This window comes from Neolamprologus multifasciatus, chromosome 6, assembly GCF_963576455.1.
Source record: "Neolamprologus multifasciatus chromosome 6, fNeoMul1.2, whole genome shotgun sequence".
Lineage (NCBI taxonomy): Eukaryota > Metazoa > Chordata > Actinopteri > Cichliformes > Cichlidae > Neolamprologus > Neolamprologus multifasciatus.
The window spans coordinates 28,521,509-28,540,590 of NC_140444.1; the positions used below are offsets into that span (position 1 = coordinate 28,521,509).

General features: G+C 40.8%; 1 protein-coding gene across 2 annotated transcripts in view; it reads right to left on the minus strand.

Moving 5' to 3' along the window:
* Window positions 1-19,082, minus strand: part of LOC146517217 (protein kinase C beta type-like) — a 38,387-nt gene that overhangs the window by 8,453 nt on the left and 10,852 nt on the right. For both annotated transcript variants that reach the window (XM_085162452.1, XM_085162451.1), the window contains exons 3-16: window positions 9,648-9,730; window positions 8,389-8,500; window positions 5,146-5,274; window positions 4,620-4,776; window positions 4,175-4,309; window positions 3,936-4,032; window positions 3,683-3,826; window positions 3,397-3,570; window positions 3,110-3,201; window positions 1,490-1,552; window positions 1,250-1,388; window positions 1,078-1,158; window positions 870-977; window positions 262-402 (exon numbers count right to left, since the gene is read on the minus strand). In XM_085162452.1, the coding sequence (XP_085018578.1) occupies window positions 262-402; window positions 870-977; window positions 1,078-1,158; window positions 1,250-1,388; window positions 1,490-1,552; window positions 3,110-3,201; window positions 3,397-3,570; window positions 3,683-3,826; window positions 3,936-4,032; window positions 4,175-4,309; window positions 4,620-4,776; window positions 5,146-5,274; window positions 8,389-8,500; window positions 9,648-9,730 (1,655 nt within the window). The remainder of the gene's footprint in view (window positions 1-261; window positions 403-869; window positions 978-1,077; window positions 1,159-1,249; window positions 1,389-1,489; window positions 1,553-3,109; window positions 3,202-3,396; window positions 3,571-3,682; window positions 3,827-3,935; window positions 4,033-4,174; window positions 4,310-4,619; window positions 4,777-5,145; window positions 5,275-8,388; window positions 8,501-9,647; window positions 9,731-19,082) is intronic.

A 19,082-nucleotide genomic window follows, 5' to 3' on the forward strand; every position in this document is an offset into this window, starting at 1 on the left:
CATGAGCCAGGTGACATCTGCCTTCATCATTGGTGACTACACTCACAAAAAATAAATAAATCAACTCTGCATTGGTGAGTGTAGTGACCAACGGCAGGTGATGGTTGGGTTTGAAGGATGAGCAAACTAATCCTGATAACTTACCTTAAAGGTTTGAGCAAACTGTGGCATTTTCTTCACTACTGTGCAAAGATTTCTAAGGCATTTAGTGAAGGCTGATAAAGTGAACAGCTGAAGTGAGTCAGCGTGTCATATACTCACAGCTTTCGGTTTGAAAGGCGGCTGGACTTCCTTATTCTCCAGTTTTTCCCAGTCTATGTAGCGGAAGAAGGCGTGCTCCTTGATGTCTCTCTCACCTTCTGGGCCGCAGCCCAGACGCTTAGCCGGGTGTTTGGTCATCAGCTACAGATTACACACAGACATACAATGCAAGATGAGTCGTATTCATTTAGTCTTTTTAAAACGGACCCATAATCAATCTGCAACATGTATGTATTACATAAAGGCAGCATTTTTAAATTAAAACACAGCAATGCAGAGTCATTATGTCATGCAAAATATTATTAATGAGATGAAAAACAGTGATCTTTATTAATGTGTACTGTAACTATTTAACGCATTAGTAAACAAATAAAAAGATATCACAGATGAGGAGGTGTGGAGGGCAAATAAACAAGTACAATCATCGTTTGCTGCCACGAGCTGTTAAGAGGCAGTTCAGCCTCACTGCTGGAGGGTGCGCACTAACACGCAGCAGCCTTTATAATATGACGAACCCTCCAGTGCTCAGAGTGAAAAACAAGCAGAGGTTTCAGGGGCCACATTAGGAGTTACCCTGCATGTGTGCGCATGCAAGCATGTTTTCTTACCCCCTTGCAGATAGCAACTGCTTCTTTGGACATGGATTTAGGGTATGAGACGTGATGCTCCATGATGGACTGGAAAAGCTCATCTTCATCTTCACCATCGAAAGGCGGCTAGAGAGGCACAAATGCGGACCCTTTTTTTTAGTTGTTGTTTTGGTAAAAAATAATAATAATAATAATTTAAGAGGGTAAGCAGTAGATGAATACAAACCTGTCCAGCAAGCATTTCATAAAGCAGGACTCCAAAAGCCCACCAGTCCACAGACTTCCCATAAGGCTGATAGGCTATGATCTGCAAGAGAAAGAATAGGGTTGCAATCAATGTCTGAAAGATTAAAATAAACCAATCAACAACTAGACAGTGGCTAACCCGTAAAACACACCTCTGGAGCGATGTAGTCTGGCGTCCCACAAAAAGTCTTTGTGGTAACGCCATCAAGCATGTTTTCTTTACACATTCCAAAATCTGCAATCTTTATATGGCCCTCAGAGTCCAGCATCACATTGTCCAGCTTCAGATCCCTGCAAAAACATCCAAACACACAGATGTTACTCACATCTGTAAACTAAAAGGGACCGGAAACTACACGCGAGTAGCCGAGCTGATTCAAAAACCATCTCACCGATACACAATGCCCTTGGAGTGAAGGAAGAACAGGCCGATGGCAATCTCAGCAGCATAGAACCTAAAACAGAGGCAAACATCCGTCTTTAACTGTAAGGTGCGTTTGGTGATGCTCTGATCTCTCCTATTGAAGCCCTTCAGAGAGGTTAAAGTGTGCATTTTAATTTTTTAAGCACCACGAATGTTTGTAAGTATAACGCACAAAATGCATAAAAAGTTCATTTTATAACAGTTTTGGCTGCCACTTTAAGTAATGTATAACCTTTCTGAGCTGCAGGGCTTTTACTGCAAAGGAACTCGTCTCTCCTCATACACGGATCTGCGCAAGTGTTAAAACAGGAAGTGCCTGTTAACCTGTCATCTGGTAAAGGTTTATCTAGACCTTAAGTTTGCACAGTCTTCAACAAAGATGCCAGCATTATGTGAAGACCAGCTGCTGAGTGCATGAATGTAAATACAGACAGTTAAGGATTATGTGACAACAGTGGCAGAAAAAGGTAGGTGCTGCTTCATCCCTGTAGCTAACACGGAGCTATGTTAGCAAAGCTTTGAGGTGGAATACACAGTTTAACTCGCCATCTGTTTAAACATTTCCTATTAACGGCATGTTTTGATTGTGCTTGTGTAAACACCATGTGTGTAGATACAGGCTGAGAAAAAGCTCTGTTAACTTGCATTATGTAATGTCATGCTAATTAGCCACGTGCACATGTTGCTTACGTTAATGAGCCAAGTGGAGCTGCGGTAGTTAGTCCCTAAGATTCCCTGAGCTGTTATGTTTATTGGGCACATATTACACTTTTCATTTTTTTTCCTCTATCATGCAGTACGGAAACAAAATGAAACTACCATAAAAATAAAGACTGTTCATTTCTTTTATAAGTGAACAAGGGGGGTCAAATTTCTTTTTTCACCAGCTATATATGAAGATAAAATGGCAATTTTTTATCTCACTCAATGTAAGTCAAAAGCTCTTCTTTCAGACTAAACACTGAGTCAATGAGAACAGATATGTTTAATGAGGTCATCAGGAACACAGCTGTTCAAACCTTCTGTTTGCAAGATGGAGCCAATCAAAGCGTGGCTGACTTAATGGAAGGAAGAGGAGAGCCAAAACTGCTCGTTTGAGACAGTGAATTAACTGACGAGCTGCACCGAGATCCAGTAATGTATAAAAAAGGATTATTTGGAATTGTGAATATGCAAAGTTATCTTAGTCCTGAAGTGCGATTTGGAGATCTGGAGTATTGTTGCATCACTTATAAGTAAGAAAGCAAGAACAGACGAGGAGAAGCAAAAACAAGATAATGGTGGCACATCAACTTTGATGTAAACTTATTAGTTAAGGAAAGGCAATGTCTGGATGCCAAATTCTGTTTTGTTAATCACCATTGAGTTTCTTAAGTGGGAGATTGTTTAAGAGCATCGAAATGCTTGATTCTCTTCTAGATTTGATCAAACTCACTGTCTGTGTGTGTGTGTGTGTGTGTGTGTGTGTGTGTGTGTGTGTGTGTGTGTGTGTGTGTGTGTGTGTGTGTGTGTGAGAGAGAGTGTGAGTGTGAGTGTGTGTGTGTGTGTGTGTGTGTGTGTGTGTGTGTGCGCGCATGCATGCACTCACACAGCATGAGGCTCCTTAAACTTGCCGACCTGTTGGATATGGTACATAAGGTCTCCTCCATTAATATACTCCATTACAAAATACAATCGGTCCTAGGAGCAATAAAGAAGAAGCAGGAGACCAGAAGAGAGGAATAAATTATTCAGAATCACAGTTTACCGACAGGCTGATAATTACACAGTTCAAATTTACACAGTAAACAGACCAAAGCAAACAAGCCATGGAAAGCACTCTGATAACATTATAAAAGATAAGAAAGAAGCTGGTCTCGCTTCAAGCTGTCTCACCATGGTTTGGAAGCATGAGTGCAGCTGAGTGAGGAAAGGTGGTTTTCCTGACAGGGCGAGGACTCTCTTCTCCACCATGGTGCACTCCACGTCATCGTCTTGGATCACCACGTCTTTTTTCAGGATTTTGATGGCGTACAACTCATCTGTGCCTTTCCTCTCAGCCAGCATCACCTTTGAGGGAGTCAACCAAAGGAAATCAGTGAGTTTTAAAGAGATTTAATTCTGCCCACCGGCTGCCATGTTTACATCAGAAACATCACATTTCTACTGACGCGTGCCCCACCTTGCCGAAGCTGCCCTTGCCCAGAACCATGATGAAGTTGAAATCTGAGAGCTTGACGCGGTCCTGATTGCCGTTGCTGTCGTACTTGCACACCGAGGAGGAAGAAGAGGAGTCAGTGGGCTTCCCTGGACCCACTCTCGCTCTCTAGAATTAAAATGGGGAAGGGGGAAGACGTAGTTTATTAGAGAACAAGAAATAGGCAAGAGCACAAATTAAACCAGTCGTCATTCTCGTCGATTTCTGTGAGTCTTACCTCAAACCTTTGCCGTAGCTCCTCATTACCGTCCTCTCCATCTGGCTGGACGGGAACATTAAAGTATTCTCCTTCCTCCTGGGACAGCAGCTTAAACCTAAACCCCAGAATGAAAGCAGAGCATTGCCAGACAAAATCCAGGATTATCACCAGACTATGACAACAAAGCCTCCTAAACATTCACACCCCTGCACGTCCTGCCTGTATCATTTCTAGTTACACCTGTGTAATTTTCTCACCATCCATCTATCCCTTGTTTCTGTAGCTCTGAGATCCCAAAGGACAGTGATCCCATGAAGTCATTCCTGCTGGTCAAATCCCAGTCCCAGACCTCTACTGACAGACGGCGGTCCTTGTCAGTTTCTTTGAGGTTGCTAAAAGGAAAAAAATGGAGGACAGTCAAACGGAAGATAAAGCGTGTTCCTAATATAGCTAAAAATGAAAACCTGAGATCACAGTCCTCATCTCTCTCTGTACAAACTTAAAAAGAATGCAGCAAATCAGTTTTTCATACCTTTCCTACCCGAGAATAGCTCGAAAAACAACGAGCACAAACAGGAGGAGGAGAGAGGACTGGGTCACTTGCACGAGCTCCAGTTAGCTTTGCGCATATGTGACTCAAAACGAGGCCAAGTGAGTAACTTTAATCAAAGGCAAGTTATGTTCAACAAAAAGGTGTCTCACAAAGTGAAGGTCTCGTTCCACGTGGGGTTGAGGGAGCATTTGATGGTCTTTGTCTTCTGCTTGCTCTCACTCTTGGGATCGGGAATCAGCTTGAGCTTGACGTAGGGGTCTGACAGGCCATTGGGATCCATGGGCACCAGGTTCTTAGCCTCTTTGACTGTGGGGGGGAGGTTGAGGACATAAATACAAATAAGTGCCAGAAGATCCCAAGATAAAACACACTTTTAGACTGTCCGCAATTTGTCCTTTCCCAAAGTGTTAGCGCAACCCATCCATGTCTAAAGCTGCAGCCTGCCCTAAATAACTCTGGCCACATTAGACAACACTTAACAACAGTTTAGTTTCTGTTCCATAATCAATCCACAGCTGTCTGAAAGGGAGCGCTGGCACGTGGCTGCATGTCCCAGTGGCAATGTGGGTCAATCGTTGGATCATTGATCAACTAATGGACTTTCCGGTTTTAGTCTTAGGCTGGCAGAGAGCTTTGAGAGGCACTCAGTGCGCTCGTGTGTGTGGGAGCACTCACTGGTGACGGTGAGAGTGTCGTCAGTGATCTGCGCAGAGATGTGGATGCGTCCTCGCCTTTCCGTGTGATCCGTCCCGCACAGGCTCGGGACGTTGGCGACGCATCGCTTGTGGATGTTCATCATGCAGTCTGAACAGAGAGAGAGAGGAAAATTGTGCAGGTTGGTTATGAATCGCAATCATCACAGTCTGTCTAACATGTGACAGTCTGTGCCCTAAACCCCCCCCCCCCCCCCCCAAAGTAATTACCGGAAGGCTTTCAGTCCCTTATTGCCAGATTAAAAGAGATTTAGGGCTGCACCCTAACAGACACGGGGGGCTTAAAAAATTAATCAAAAAAACAAAGAGGTAAATTTGGAGACAGTTAGATAATAAGTAAAAACATGCTGGGTACTTAAAGTAATGAAAACTATTGAACTCTCAGATCCTGGACACCAGACCAAATATCACCCATACTCGTTAGGTCAGAGCAACCAGAGATGTGACCTCACACACCCCCAAAGCCATCCTATAGTCCCTGACATATGTAAATAAAAACAGATCTATCCATCAAATCCATAAACCCATACTTTATTCATAGTAGAACACAGAAAAAACATCAAATGTACCATTTTAAGAAAAATATACTGGCTCATCATGAATTTGATAGGAGCAACACTTCTCAATACAGGGGCATGTCTACCACTGTAGCAACAGCAAGTCTGCAAACATCTGAGATCTGAGGATGCTCCAAATCCTTTCAGTTGGTGAACTGGACTGCAGGGAGGCAAGTTCAGCACCTGGGCTCCTCTGCTATGGAGCCAATGATGTTGTAATAGCTGTAATACGAGGTTTAGCATTGTCTTGGTGAAATATGCAGGGCATCACCTGTAGAAGATGTCATCTGATGTTGCCTTTCTAGTTGTGCAAGCTGCCAAATTCCATAAACAGTAATGCACTCCAATACAATTAGAGATGCAGGCTTTTTGAACTGAGCACTGATGACAAGCCAGATGGTCTGCAGGATGTGGCGTCCACGTTTTCCAAAATAAATTTCAGACTTCGATTCGTTTGACCACAGAACAGGTTTCCACTTTGCCTCAGTCCATTTTAAATGAACCTTGGCCCAGAGAAAATGCCTGAGGGCTGAAGAGCACCAGCACTAAAGCCATGTGTTGTATACACAGGTTGGTCAGAAAAGTTTAAAGATGTGTCTTCAGTAATAAAAGGCACAGCTAAACATTAAATCTGGACAGTGAGAGTAGAATACAGTTTAAGTCTCATTATTTTACAGACTAGTAAGTGGGAAACAATTTGATCAATGCAAGAACACAGACAAGTCTAATAACCCTTGGTCATTTCTCGGTACGTCCACTAGATGGCAGACATTTCTGATGTACCACATTTTGCTCCACTCTGTTGAATCAGTGGGTGGTGTTGAGGTTCTGAAGGTGGAGAGTGAGAAGTTAATCTCTTGCTCTCTGTAGGTTTTCTTTTCCAGTAACAATGATGTTTCTGTGACCGTGGATTTCAATGTATTATCTCCAACAGGCACTAAACACACCCATGAGAACCATTAATCCATTAAAGACTGTAAACCTTGAAGACTACTTGTGCTTGTCTGCCAACACTTACAGAAATAAGTCTCATCTTCTGTATAATAATTATACATTTACAATTAATGAACAACTCGAGTGTTTCTATGGATTAATAAATAACCAAACCTGCTTGTAAATTATGTCAAATAAGGTACTCTTGTATTTTCATGATGCAAAGTCAAAGCACAATGAGGAAACATCTGCCCACTAAATAATGCTGGCCTGAGTATAGCATTGCAGAGAGGTAACCTACTTCCTCTTCGTGCCAACACAAACTGTTTGTGACACAACTAAAGAAATGGAGGGGGGGAAATATTATGTGCAGCTTGATTATTGTGAAGTATGCATGCAAACTGCAGTCAGTGTTCAGCAGTGGAAGCTTTAACTTTACTTTAGCTGGAGCAATATGTGTGTCATTAATGCTGTAAAGCATTAACGACAGAGTGAAGCTTCTGTAGTAGAAAAACTGATCAGGACAGGAAAAGAACTGATAAATGGGCTGATTTGGCTAAATCTGATATCAGATCAGATATAATCTAACAAATGTCAGTTTCAGCATAAACTTTTATTGTCAAATGAAAAGCTTCTAGGTGACAGAAATGTTGATCTTTGCCCGAGTATCCTGTGCTGCACTCTATGCTGCAACAGGATTAGTTTTTTCGCCCGTGCTCATCTACATTGTGAAAAACTGAACACACTGAATTTGCCTTTTTTTTTTACCACAGAAGTGAAGAAATCTTAAAAACCTGAAACTTGTGGCCAATTCCTCAAGTCTTCCTCTTTCTTTTCTTTTTTTTTTTTTTTACACCATCTCGTAAATGTGAGAAACAACCAGATTTTATTTTCTAAACGTAGTCTACTTCCATACAAGTATCAAATCACCCAATCACATGGCAGCAACTCTATGCTTTTAGGCATGCAGACATGGTCTACACGGTCTGCTTAAGTTCAAGCCAAGAATGAGGAAGAAACTAAATTTAAATGTTTCTCAATGAGGCAGGGTTGTTGGTGCAAAACTGACTGGTGTGAGTATTTTAGAAACTGCTGATATGCTGGGATTTTCCCACATAGCCATCTGAAAGGTTTACAGAAAATAGTCAAAAAAATGGGAAAGGAAAATAAAAAAATCCAGTAAGCAGAAGTTGTCTGGGTGAAAATGCCTTGTTGAGCTCAGAGGAGAATGGCCAGACTGCTTTGAGCTGAGAGGAAGGCAACAGTTACTCAAATCCCCACTTGTTACATTCAAGGTATACAGAAGAGCATCTCTGCAGAAGACCCTTACATTGAAGCAGATTGGCTGTAGCAGCAGAAGACCACACCAGAGGACATTTTTTAGTTAAGTACAGAAAACCACAGCTATAGGTAACACGGGTTCACCAAAATAAGACAAGAGAAAATCAGAGAATAAATGTTGCCTGGTCGGATGAGTCCTGATTTCTGCTGCGTTATTCAGATGCTCGGTAGATGAGATTCAATACTCTCATGTCATTATTGACCAGTATCTCTGAGAAATCTTTCCAGCACCTGTGCCACAAAGAATTAAGGCACCTATAAAGGGAAATGGGGGTCCAGCTCAGTACTAGCAAGGTTTAAAAAGAGCGTAAAATGCAAGCTTCTAAAGCACAAGGCTTCCTTTCTGAAACACAGGCAGATATTCGTGTACTTACGGTCACATTTCATTCCCTGGTGTATCAGCCCGTACAGGAGGGAGCCACAGTGGTCACAGAAGGTGGGGCTTGAGTAAGTGTGGACCCTAAACTTGTGTTTACTACGAGGATCCTGTAAAGAGGAGACAGAAGATGCTTGAGTGCAATTATATTCAAGTAACTCAGACTGTTTCGGGTTGTTAAAAGATTTAAAGCTGCAAGGTTAGGTGTTCTCAGTTGTCCTGTTAGTCGGCATTTAAAGCCTGGACTCAGCTAAATTACAAGAAAAGGGGTTCTCCATTTCCTCTAACAGGTTCTTAATCATAATGTGTTTAATTTGCAAACCCACATGGATGCAAAAATAAAGTATATGGATAGCAGAACATTTCAGTCAGTGACTGATGATGAATCATTTTAAACCATGCGATATATCACGGCGCAAAGAAAAATCATATGATCTCCACTCCCCATGGCAGGGATTAGCCATAAGTAGATGACTTACAATACTGATTTTCTGATTTTCTCCAGAGTAAAGCCTTTAAATGTTTAAATATTTTACAGAAAAACAAAAAAAAAACTAATGTGAGCATGAGAGGCCAAGAGATAGAGCTGGAAAACTGAGTAACTTTGGAGGATGCACAAAAATAGGTAACAACAGCACTGGTGATATAACAAAAACAAAGAGCGGAGTTTGAGATTAATAAACATCAGTGACATAATTTAAAATGAATTCAAACCCACAAATGGTGTGTGTGTGTGTGTGTGTGTGTGTGTGTGTGTGTGTGTGTGTGTGTGTGTGTGTGTGTGTGTGTGTGAGTGAAAGAGAGTGGGATATTGGGTCATTAACCTGATGCAGCCAGCCAGCACATTCTCCTATACTGACGTGTCTGAATGTGATTTGTGGCTGACATGTCAGCAGGAGTAAGGCTAGGAGGTTAGGGCTGTGTGTGTGTGTGTGTGTGTGTGTGTGTGTGTGTGTGTGTGTGTTCAGGTTAAATATTTTTTAATGCATGAAGCTGTTCTGCCGTTGAATAATGGTTATTAATAAAATGAGCATAGTCAGCATTGGGTTTTGTTTTGCTAATGTGCTGTTTATTGAACACACACACACACACACGCACACACACACACGCACACAGACCTGTGCATTAACAGAGGTGTGTGTGTCTGACCTTTGCTTTCAGGTCTGACTAAAAATAAGGAGTAAAGGATTGAATAATCAAGCTGTGTAGATGTTTTATGCGTGCACAAGTGTGGGTGTTTACTTTCTTTATACTTACATCGGAGGCAGGTCCCTTGTCGGCCCCCGGACAGGAGAAGGTGACAAATTCATGACAGCGCTTATGGACCACAAAACAGCACACTGGGGGGAGGGAAAAAAGTGAAAATCAGCTCGGGCTTCTTTGCGGTGCCAAATAAGGCGGCACAATAACAACACTGAGATAAATCAATATGTCAGTTATGTGGCATTAGTCACTGCAAAAAAAGCTCCCCGTATTTCAGCAGTTCACATGCATTTCTTTCTTGCTTCCAACATCTATATTCAGTCTTTGCTTCAGTTTAGATGATTTTAAATTTAACCACAGCATGGTGGGAAGTCTAATAATCACGCCCAGTAACATTAAAGCTGCCACAGGAAACTTCCCATGTTAGAAGCTTCAAATGGCAGCAGGCAGTATAGCTGGTGATTTGACTGCTTGTTCCTGCTTGCTGCTTGAAATTATTCAGTGTAGCGACTGAAATAAACAGCTCATACTTGCATCCTTATATAGCACATGGCAGCTAGTAGGAAATAAATCCTGTTAGAGGGAAACTAGAAAGACAAAAAGTGCTTAAGATCTTCTGATCTTCACTCATTGCCAGGTAACGCAATAAAAGAAGTCTTATTTAAAAATAATCATAGAACAAAATGTGAATTTTTGTAACAAAGCTGGTTATTTTCTCTGTCATTAAAATATCAGAAAGTACCCATCACAAACTTAGAGTCAAACAAACAATCCAACCCGACGACGTTTAGTCCACCATCTGAATCTTGTTGGCGGGAAAAGCAGAAATACTTTGTTACTGTACAGCATGCTTATTTAAATGAACACCCCAACATAATACTATTCAAGACTGTGGCTCAGTTGAACACCCTAATAGTCTTATATAGACCAAAAAAAGAGAGCTATCAATTAACATCCAGAAGCTGGTTGAGTTGGGAGCAAATGACGAAGAACACAGACAAAAATGTAATTTTAAACATCGGTTTACAAGAACAAATCTCTCCTTCAGTTTATGTTATAAAGTTATGGATAGGGATGTCACCAGAACTGGGACTGATGGTACCTTTAGATTTCAAAACACTGAAAGCATTTTAAAATTAAAGCTGGTGTATGCACCGAGTAGGATTGTCCACAAAATCTGCACTAATTTACAATAGAAATTACCATCAGATTAAATATTCACTTGCAGCAGAATTAGTACCAACAGTACTGACACACAAACGTCACACAGCCCCTCCCCTCACTAGCAGCTGAACTGCTGTTGAAGCATCTTCAGACATCCCGATCTGTGAGGTCAGGAAAGCTAAAGTATTAAACAGCTAATAATATTAAGTGCTAGTATTAATAGCTACATTAGCCGTCTGTTATCATTTTGCTACGGATAACACAATTATTTGTGTCCAAAGTGAGTTACATTTCTCTTAAAGTACCAGACTGAAGCAACAAAAAGTCTACCAGCAGCTAGACAGAAACGGTGGCAGCCTACCTAATAAATCTGATCAGCAACGAAATATGGTGTCAAGTTACCAGAAGCACAGGAAATAAACAGGGCTGAAAGTCAATACATTTAATCCAACCAATATTGTTTTATCTTTATTTATCCTTTGTCATTCTTTCCATGTGTTATTGTATCTGTAAAATGGTATTGAGTTTGAAATTCTAGCATTGTGACGACCTTCTTGCTCCTCTTGGGGGTTGGAGTGGGATGGGAATTTTTGTTGGGTAGATTTGGAAGTGAGCAATTTTGAGGTATCTGCAGTTTATCTGAATATTTACTTTTCTGACCGCTTTTGACTTTAACACAAACATCTCTGCTTTCTACTACTTGGATTTTCAAAATAAGATCCTTCATTTATAACGTGTTTGTGGGAAGTTGTTTCATGTCACTGCACATCTTCCCTAAAACAGGCCAATTTGAACCTAACGGTAAGGAATAATAGCACAATGTGCTTATTGCTGATGTAAAAGAAGTCAAGTTGAGGAGGCAAAAAAATAAAAGAAAAAAAACAGAGTAAAGAAGCTAAAGTTAAAGGACGAGCTAAAAAAAAATATCCCTGAAAGAGCTGCTTTTCATTTTTATACTTTAAGTTCGTTTCAGCACCTGTGCTTTTTCACTTTTATTCAGTTAAAGAAGTTCAGTCAGTACTTAAAACTCTATCAATATCTTTTAAAATAACTATTAGTGTATCTACTCGAGAGAAAAATGTCTGCCAATTTACCAACTCTGCAGCGCTGGGAATATCTACATTTGCTCTGGACCTAGCTGCTCAAATTTGTTTTTGTTTTGTTTTTTCAGTTTGAATTTAGTTATTTGCTTATTAAAAAAATATTCTCAAGTTAATTTTTGTGTTCTATATTTGGTGTCCCTGTTGGTACAATATCGCCACAAATATGAGTGACAGCGAGTCAACACACGCTCATATCCATTCAGCTCAGTTCTATGTTGTTTCGTTGACTTCGTCATTTGCCAGCAGAAGCTAGCAGCAGTGCAAATGAAACAGAGGAGGCTAACAGCAGAGGGAGGTATTGCACGTTGCCACATCAGTAGCTATTGTTAGTGTACTAGTGCTCAAAGTCCTTCTTAAGATTTCTCTCTGTTTTTGACGCTCACTCTCAAAATGTTCAGGGAGAGAAACACTACTTTGGACGTTGGTTAGGTTAAACGCTTGCTGTTGGGAAGCTTTTATTATACTTATTTTAACATAACATGTCGTCCTCCGCTCAATTCAAATTCATTTTATACGTCAACTTTACATACACAACATGTTTAAGGAGGAAAAAGGAGAAAGAAAAACTTCCGTATCTGTATTTGAACACAGCTATGACTTGAATTAAGCTAGTCCAAATAAAATGAAGAGTAACACTAGAACGCTTCAATTGCACACTAATACCAACAACTGGGTATTTATCCATTCATCTCTTACATTTTTTTCATTTACAAAGAAAAGTTGTTTACATAAATCCTGATGTTGCCTTATGTATAAAAGAAAGATTCCCAGTCTCTTCCTCACAGTGGAGATTGCAGTTTGTTAATTATATATACTGTGGCAGATACCCACAGTTAAAGTATAGGTACTGGATTGCAACAGGGGGAAAAAAAAACTATATTGGTGCATCCCTAACAGAAACCCGACACTGTAAGTCTCCCTCGGTCTCACAAATTTCCATCTCCATGAACCAACACTCTGTAAGCTAGCTGCATGTTGCCTCTTTTTCAACATTATGTGCCAATTTAGAACACAGTGTTTGTTTAAAAGCACAAAAAAACAAACAAACACAACAAACATGCTGATAAATTGACAAAAAAATAAAAGCAGATTCTACATTGTTATTTATAGTAATGATGAACGCAAACCAATCGCCATCAACCAAAACTGAGGAGCAAGACTTGGGGAGCAGATCGCTAATTCAAGTCCACTTTGAAGAAAGAAAGTCTTATATTACACTTATCTAATTTACTTGATAGTTTCTGGGTTTTTAAGTTGTGCTAGGACAGAAATAGCAATTAACAGGTGTCAAGTGGCAAACCACACACACACACACGTACTGGGTGTAGGCCTGTGTGGACCAGAAGGTTTTCAATCTGTTTTTGAATGCCAGCACAGATCTAATTAATCTCAGGTCAGTAGGTTTTTTTAAAATCAACCACTGATTCAAAAAAGATTTAAGAAAAAAAATTCAGTAGAGCCAAACTAAAGCTCACAAAAAGAAACATCCACATTTTTGTCTCATTCTCAGACGCAAGTAAAGAGCAATCACAGACACAGAGAGAGTGGAACAGTTTAGTCTCATCATCAGCACGGTATTTTAAACAAAAACAAGAAATTTTGCACCACTTCCACTTTGAAATGGCTCACAGTGTTATCTAAAAACTGAAATCGGGCATGACAATGGCTCTAACGATCATGACTATGAAAATATTACCTCACTGCAACAAGAGCCAGTTCCTAAAACAGACACACACACAGACACACAAATGCAGGGTGACATTACGCTGTGCTTTAATCTTAATTATTCACCTTCTCATTACATTTGAATGAGGCACAGCGGCAACTGGAGGCACTTTCCACGGGTTTCTAGCAGTTAAGCAACAGAGTGCTCAAGGCCGTGTGTCCGTGTGAGCGTTTCATTAGAGCAGGAGTGAGGCTGGGCCACATCAGTCCGATTTTAAATCAAACAGACACAACAGTAATAGGGATGGGATGAAGACGGCCCTTCTGTTGCCCTGCACAATGCAAATGAGACCACGAGAGGGGAAAAAATAGAAGGCGGCGAGACAGGATAGACAAAAAAAAAAGAAAAACGAGTGAAGAAGCGGAAGATGTGGGGTTGTACGTCTGTGTGGACCAATTTGAGTTTTAGATCTCTGGAGTGAGGACACTTTTTCGGAAACCTAGCCCGCTCTGATCGAACAGCTGTTTGACAGTTTAGAGGTCGTTTCAGGGTCCGCGTTAAAATTAGGTTTACCTCTGGGGTTTGATAGCCGGGGTTAGGCATTCGGCTGTGACAGTTGGGGTTAGAGTAAAGGGGTCGGGGAATGTGTTATGCCAACGAGGGTCCTCGCAACGATAGGAGCACAAATGTGTGCGTGTGGGCAGGAAGGGATGGGGGCACAGCTGGGTTTGAGGCAATGTGAGGGGGTGGAAATTCATTTGTGTGTTTGCAGCATGTCAGAAAGACAGAAACAGAGAACTGGAGCGGCAGAAAACAGCGAAGAATGCAGCTGCACTTTAGAGCCTTTTGTTCATAAATCTGCACTGTCACTCACACACATCTGTACGCACACACACACAAAAAGGTACACACTACTGAAAGACAGGCTTAGTGACCTGGCGAAGGGGTCTTTGCTCTGTTGCTTAGCAACCAGGCTGAGCCCTAGAGTCGAGTCTACACACGCCGCCCAATTTTATCTGACTGACAGCATCGGCAGCGAACCAGAGCCGATCCAAAAAAGATTCCTGCAAAGGACTGCCAGTTTCTCATCAACAGGAGGAGCGCCGGGAAATTCCTCCATCTTGGATGATTACCAGTACACAAAGCACAGACGGGGACACTCATAATCATCCTTCAGGCCTTCACTTGCATGAATAAAATGAAGCATAAAGATAATGCTGTGCTCCTCGGTGGCTCTCTAAAGACTCTGGCTGAAGCTGTGTCCAGAAATAAAGTTATGATCTCCTTAATTTGTGGTTGGGAGTTGGAGATATTTGGATTTTTTGTTTGTGTGTGGGGCCATGACTTAATACCATTTCACCTGTTCCACTAATATCCGTCTACACATACTTCATTGATTAGAGTAGGATCAAATCATTCACCGGTGTATGTGAATGAGATTAACTGTGCTCCACCTGTTCCATTAGCACCACACAATTTTCATTATTGTGGGTTTAAGGTGCCAACTTTTATGGAGTTTAATCCATGTATGAGACTGATGACGCCGATGACCTGTCCAGGGTGTATCCAGCCTAGGACTGGGTGATAAGACCCAAAATTCATATCTCGATATTCTTTAGCTGGATGGCGATAAACGATATACATCTCGATATTTTTTAAATCCATAAAGTAAGAACAAAAAGAGTTCTTAGTCAAAGCTGTGTCCCAGACCTCACACAGGCACTTTTATTAACATACAGCGCAGATGTGCAAGGAAAAATTACTCAGAAATAAATTATCAGCATTTATTAAATAATAATGATCCATAAATAAAATAAAACAATGTTGTTTTTGTGCATAACAAAAAGCTCACAATTGTGCAGTCAAAATGTAAACTAACAGACACTGAGCATAATAACAAAGAGATTTCACAGCTGCTCTGTTCCCAAGTTCTACTGCGTGACTGACAGCCTGGAGTTTGAAATCTGCTTCGTAACCGTGTCTCTTAACAGGTGCCATTTGTGGTCCTTATACACACACAGTACGGTAATATTACGTTGAAGCAGAGTACATATTACTCCGCGAGGCTCCTCGGTAGCCGTAATGCTCCAACAATCCTTTAAGCAGTGCAGGTCCATAGCTTATCAAAGTCGTACCAAAACATTTTTTGAAAGGTTTCTGAGCGCCGTGTACCACATAAAATGGGACTCCCCACCATTTGACCTTAGAACTGAAGAAGCTTCTCGGATGAGAGGTGAAAGGTCTTCAAGTAACTTAAAGAAGTCCAGACGCTTTTCTTTGCAAGCTCCTTTGACTACGATGACCTGGATGACTGAGAACCTTCACAGACACCACATAAAATCGTTTCGAGGTCAGTAAACACAACCAGAATTCATACATAAGGCACATGGGATTATAAGGGGCACTGTCGATATCAGAAAATCAAAGGATTGATTTTAAGTGTGCCGTATTTTCCAAAAAACACGGTAATAACGACCCGCTAGCATGCTCTATCAAAAATAGTGCTTTGTTGTGTATCTGACGGACGAAAGCCAAACCAGTTCCACACCACTGAAGTTGCAGCATTTTTACAAACTAATTCTGGTTCATCAGTTTCATTCAACAATCCGCTTTCGCCCTTCTCATTCTTCGCCATGGCTTTTCCACTTTTTTCCAAAACAAAGGCACTGCACATGCGCGTTTTACCCATATTCTATCGCGATATTTTATTTTCTTATCGTTGCCCAACATTATACCGGTATTACCGTGAACGGTATGATATGGCCCAGCCCTAACGTGGACTATATCGATATAAACAATATTGTCACATCTCATATCTCGTATAAAAATATATCGATATATTTAAAAACTCGATATATCGCCCAGTCCTTATCCAGCCTCTTGATCACCATCAGCTGGGATAGGCTACACTCCTCCCCATCGCCCTGAATTGGATAAGCAGCTAAGAGCATGGGAGATGGATGATTACATCACATGCCATCTTTCTGTTTCAGTTCAGTGTTATACATCACATTGTACCCCCGACTCTCGCCCCATCTGTCCTGTCTACATAGGTGACCTTGCAGTAAAGGTCAAAATGCCAGTATGATTTGCATGTGGTGTTCTTTTCTAGCAGATAGTAGCAGTCATCAAAGTCACAGGTCCACTGGGTTCTAAGAAACTGAGAGCGACCCTGCACAGAGACACTCTGGTCCAAAAACTTCTTGGTTTAATCAGGTCGAGCAGTGTCTTGTTTTACAGCCGCAGCACTAAGGTCATCTCAGACATCGCAGGAACTGCAGGAGATAATGGCGTATTTTGAGGTGAGAACGGAAAGGAAGAAAAAAAATGAGGTGTTTCTTTTGTGGACAAGTTGAAGAAGTAAGAGGAAACTCAGTGCAAGCTGTTATGATACTCTCCGTTAGGCCCTGCTCAGGTCGGACATATTTTGCATGAGAGTAAATACTCTGGTTTATTTGGGTCATTACAGAGTCTGTTTGCATCACCTTGGGATCAGCACAGGACTGTTTGTTTTCACAGCCACAGTATCACTAATGCAGCTTTCAATCAGCGGCTTAAGACTAGCAGGGCTGTGTCGTTTGTCCACAATAATACCAGTATACATTTTCACGTTATAAAAATAAATACATAAACTGTCATCTTTATAGTTCAAGTGTCATTTAATATTATGATATCATTGCTATAGCAACATTTATATTGTGTACAACAACAAGACAAGCCCAGACACTTCTGACAGCCAGACCCGCACCTGCCTCCGATGATCAAAAAGTAAAAGTAAAAGTGGCAACGAGTAACTTGTTTCACTACTTAAAGCAGGAAACAAAAAAAGCACAATGAAGTACAACCAGGATACAGTGAAGGAGACACTAGCAGCTGGAGACATACAGCCCAAAAGTAAACAAATGGTTCAAATGAACTCATTAAGACAACGCATGATGGGAAGAGCAAACAGTGGATGGAAATTACGGACTGGTTGACTAAGGATATGATGCCAGTTCAGTGGATTTCTGTGGAAAAGGATCCCCTTAGGAAGCTCGTTAAAAAGCTCGACTCAATTTACAACTTCCCAGATAGAAAGTATTTTTCCGTTTTGTTTTTATTATGTGATTAATAAAAGTTTTCTCTTTTTTGAAATGGAACTGAAGGCAAAGGAAGGAGGGCGGGAAAAAGAAAAGGCTTCAGGAACAAGAGGGGAGGAGTGGGGGCAGAATGAGACAAGTTAGTTAAGGAAACTATGGTGCAGCTACAGAAGACTTGCAAGGTTAAGTTGGCTTAGTTCTTGCCAAACTGCTTTTACCTGCTTTGCTTTCACTAGTTTTCCCTGATTATGTAACACTTTTACTTAGAATTTCCACTTCCTGTGCTATCTTTGTGCTTTATGCTGTGTCACTGCTACTGCACTGTGCTGCTGCCGGCACCTTGTTTTAATAGATTTATACTCTGAATCGGGGAGTCTGTTATCAATTAATTAAATTAATTTGTAATTTTTTGTGAATATAAGCCTTTCATTTTGAACGATTAAGACAATGGAGGATGTCGGTGAAGTTCAGAGGACCTCCTCACCTTCAACATTACTTTAAGCAGTTGAAAATAAATTTAAAACTGTTTAATAATTAGTAAAACAATTGTCTAGACTTAAATAAAACCCTTTACACTTAAATTTATTCCCAACTCAAATTTCAAAGGCAGAAAACATCACATATTCCTCATTAGTTTCTTTACATCCTAAACTCATCGCCTACCACTAAACACTGAACAATAATAATAATCTTCAAAGTGAAGTAAACTCTGTGAACTTTCTTTAGTCAAGCCATTTATAGAAATCAACTCCTCAATCAGTTTCAAAAGTTAACTGTGTTCCAGTCACTGGCAGTGATTCAGCTACAGCCACGAACAGCAGCCCAAAACAAGGCGATGCCCGTCAAACTCTGATAAGGAGACCAGTACCTGATATAATCTCCTTTTCAAAGTGCAGAGGTCAGCAGTGCGTGAAGTGACCAGATCAGTGAAAATCTTAAATGTTTTGCTCCAGTTACTTTTTGGTGGATCAAACAACACTAACGCTGCATCTGCACACGGACCATACAAACACCCCACACAGTGCAGTTCATGGTGTGCATGTTTGAACGTGAATTGGGATTTAAGAGGAATTAAGAGACGTACTTCCATGTCAGCCACATCATCACTTACATGCAGATTTGTTTACCTGAGCTACAAACAAACCAGGCCCTCCCAAAGTCTAGGAGGAGGTGATAATCGTGCTGAAGATGTTTTTAACGAGGAAAATAACTGCTGCACTTTCCTCTGTTTAGATATGCACACACAACAAGGTCTAATGCGTCTGAGATGCATTTGTGCCAGCATATTGCAGCAGGGTTCAGCTCGAAACGGGTAACAGGGAGTAACCTGCAGCCTTCTGATGCACTGCATATAGTTTTTGTAAACGATGTAGATCAGAAATGCCTGACCAAAAGCTTTTGGAAATTGGACATACTGTAACATAAATAAAGAATAAATATACATTTTTAAATTACAGAAATAAATATTCATAGAAAA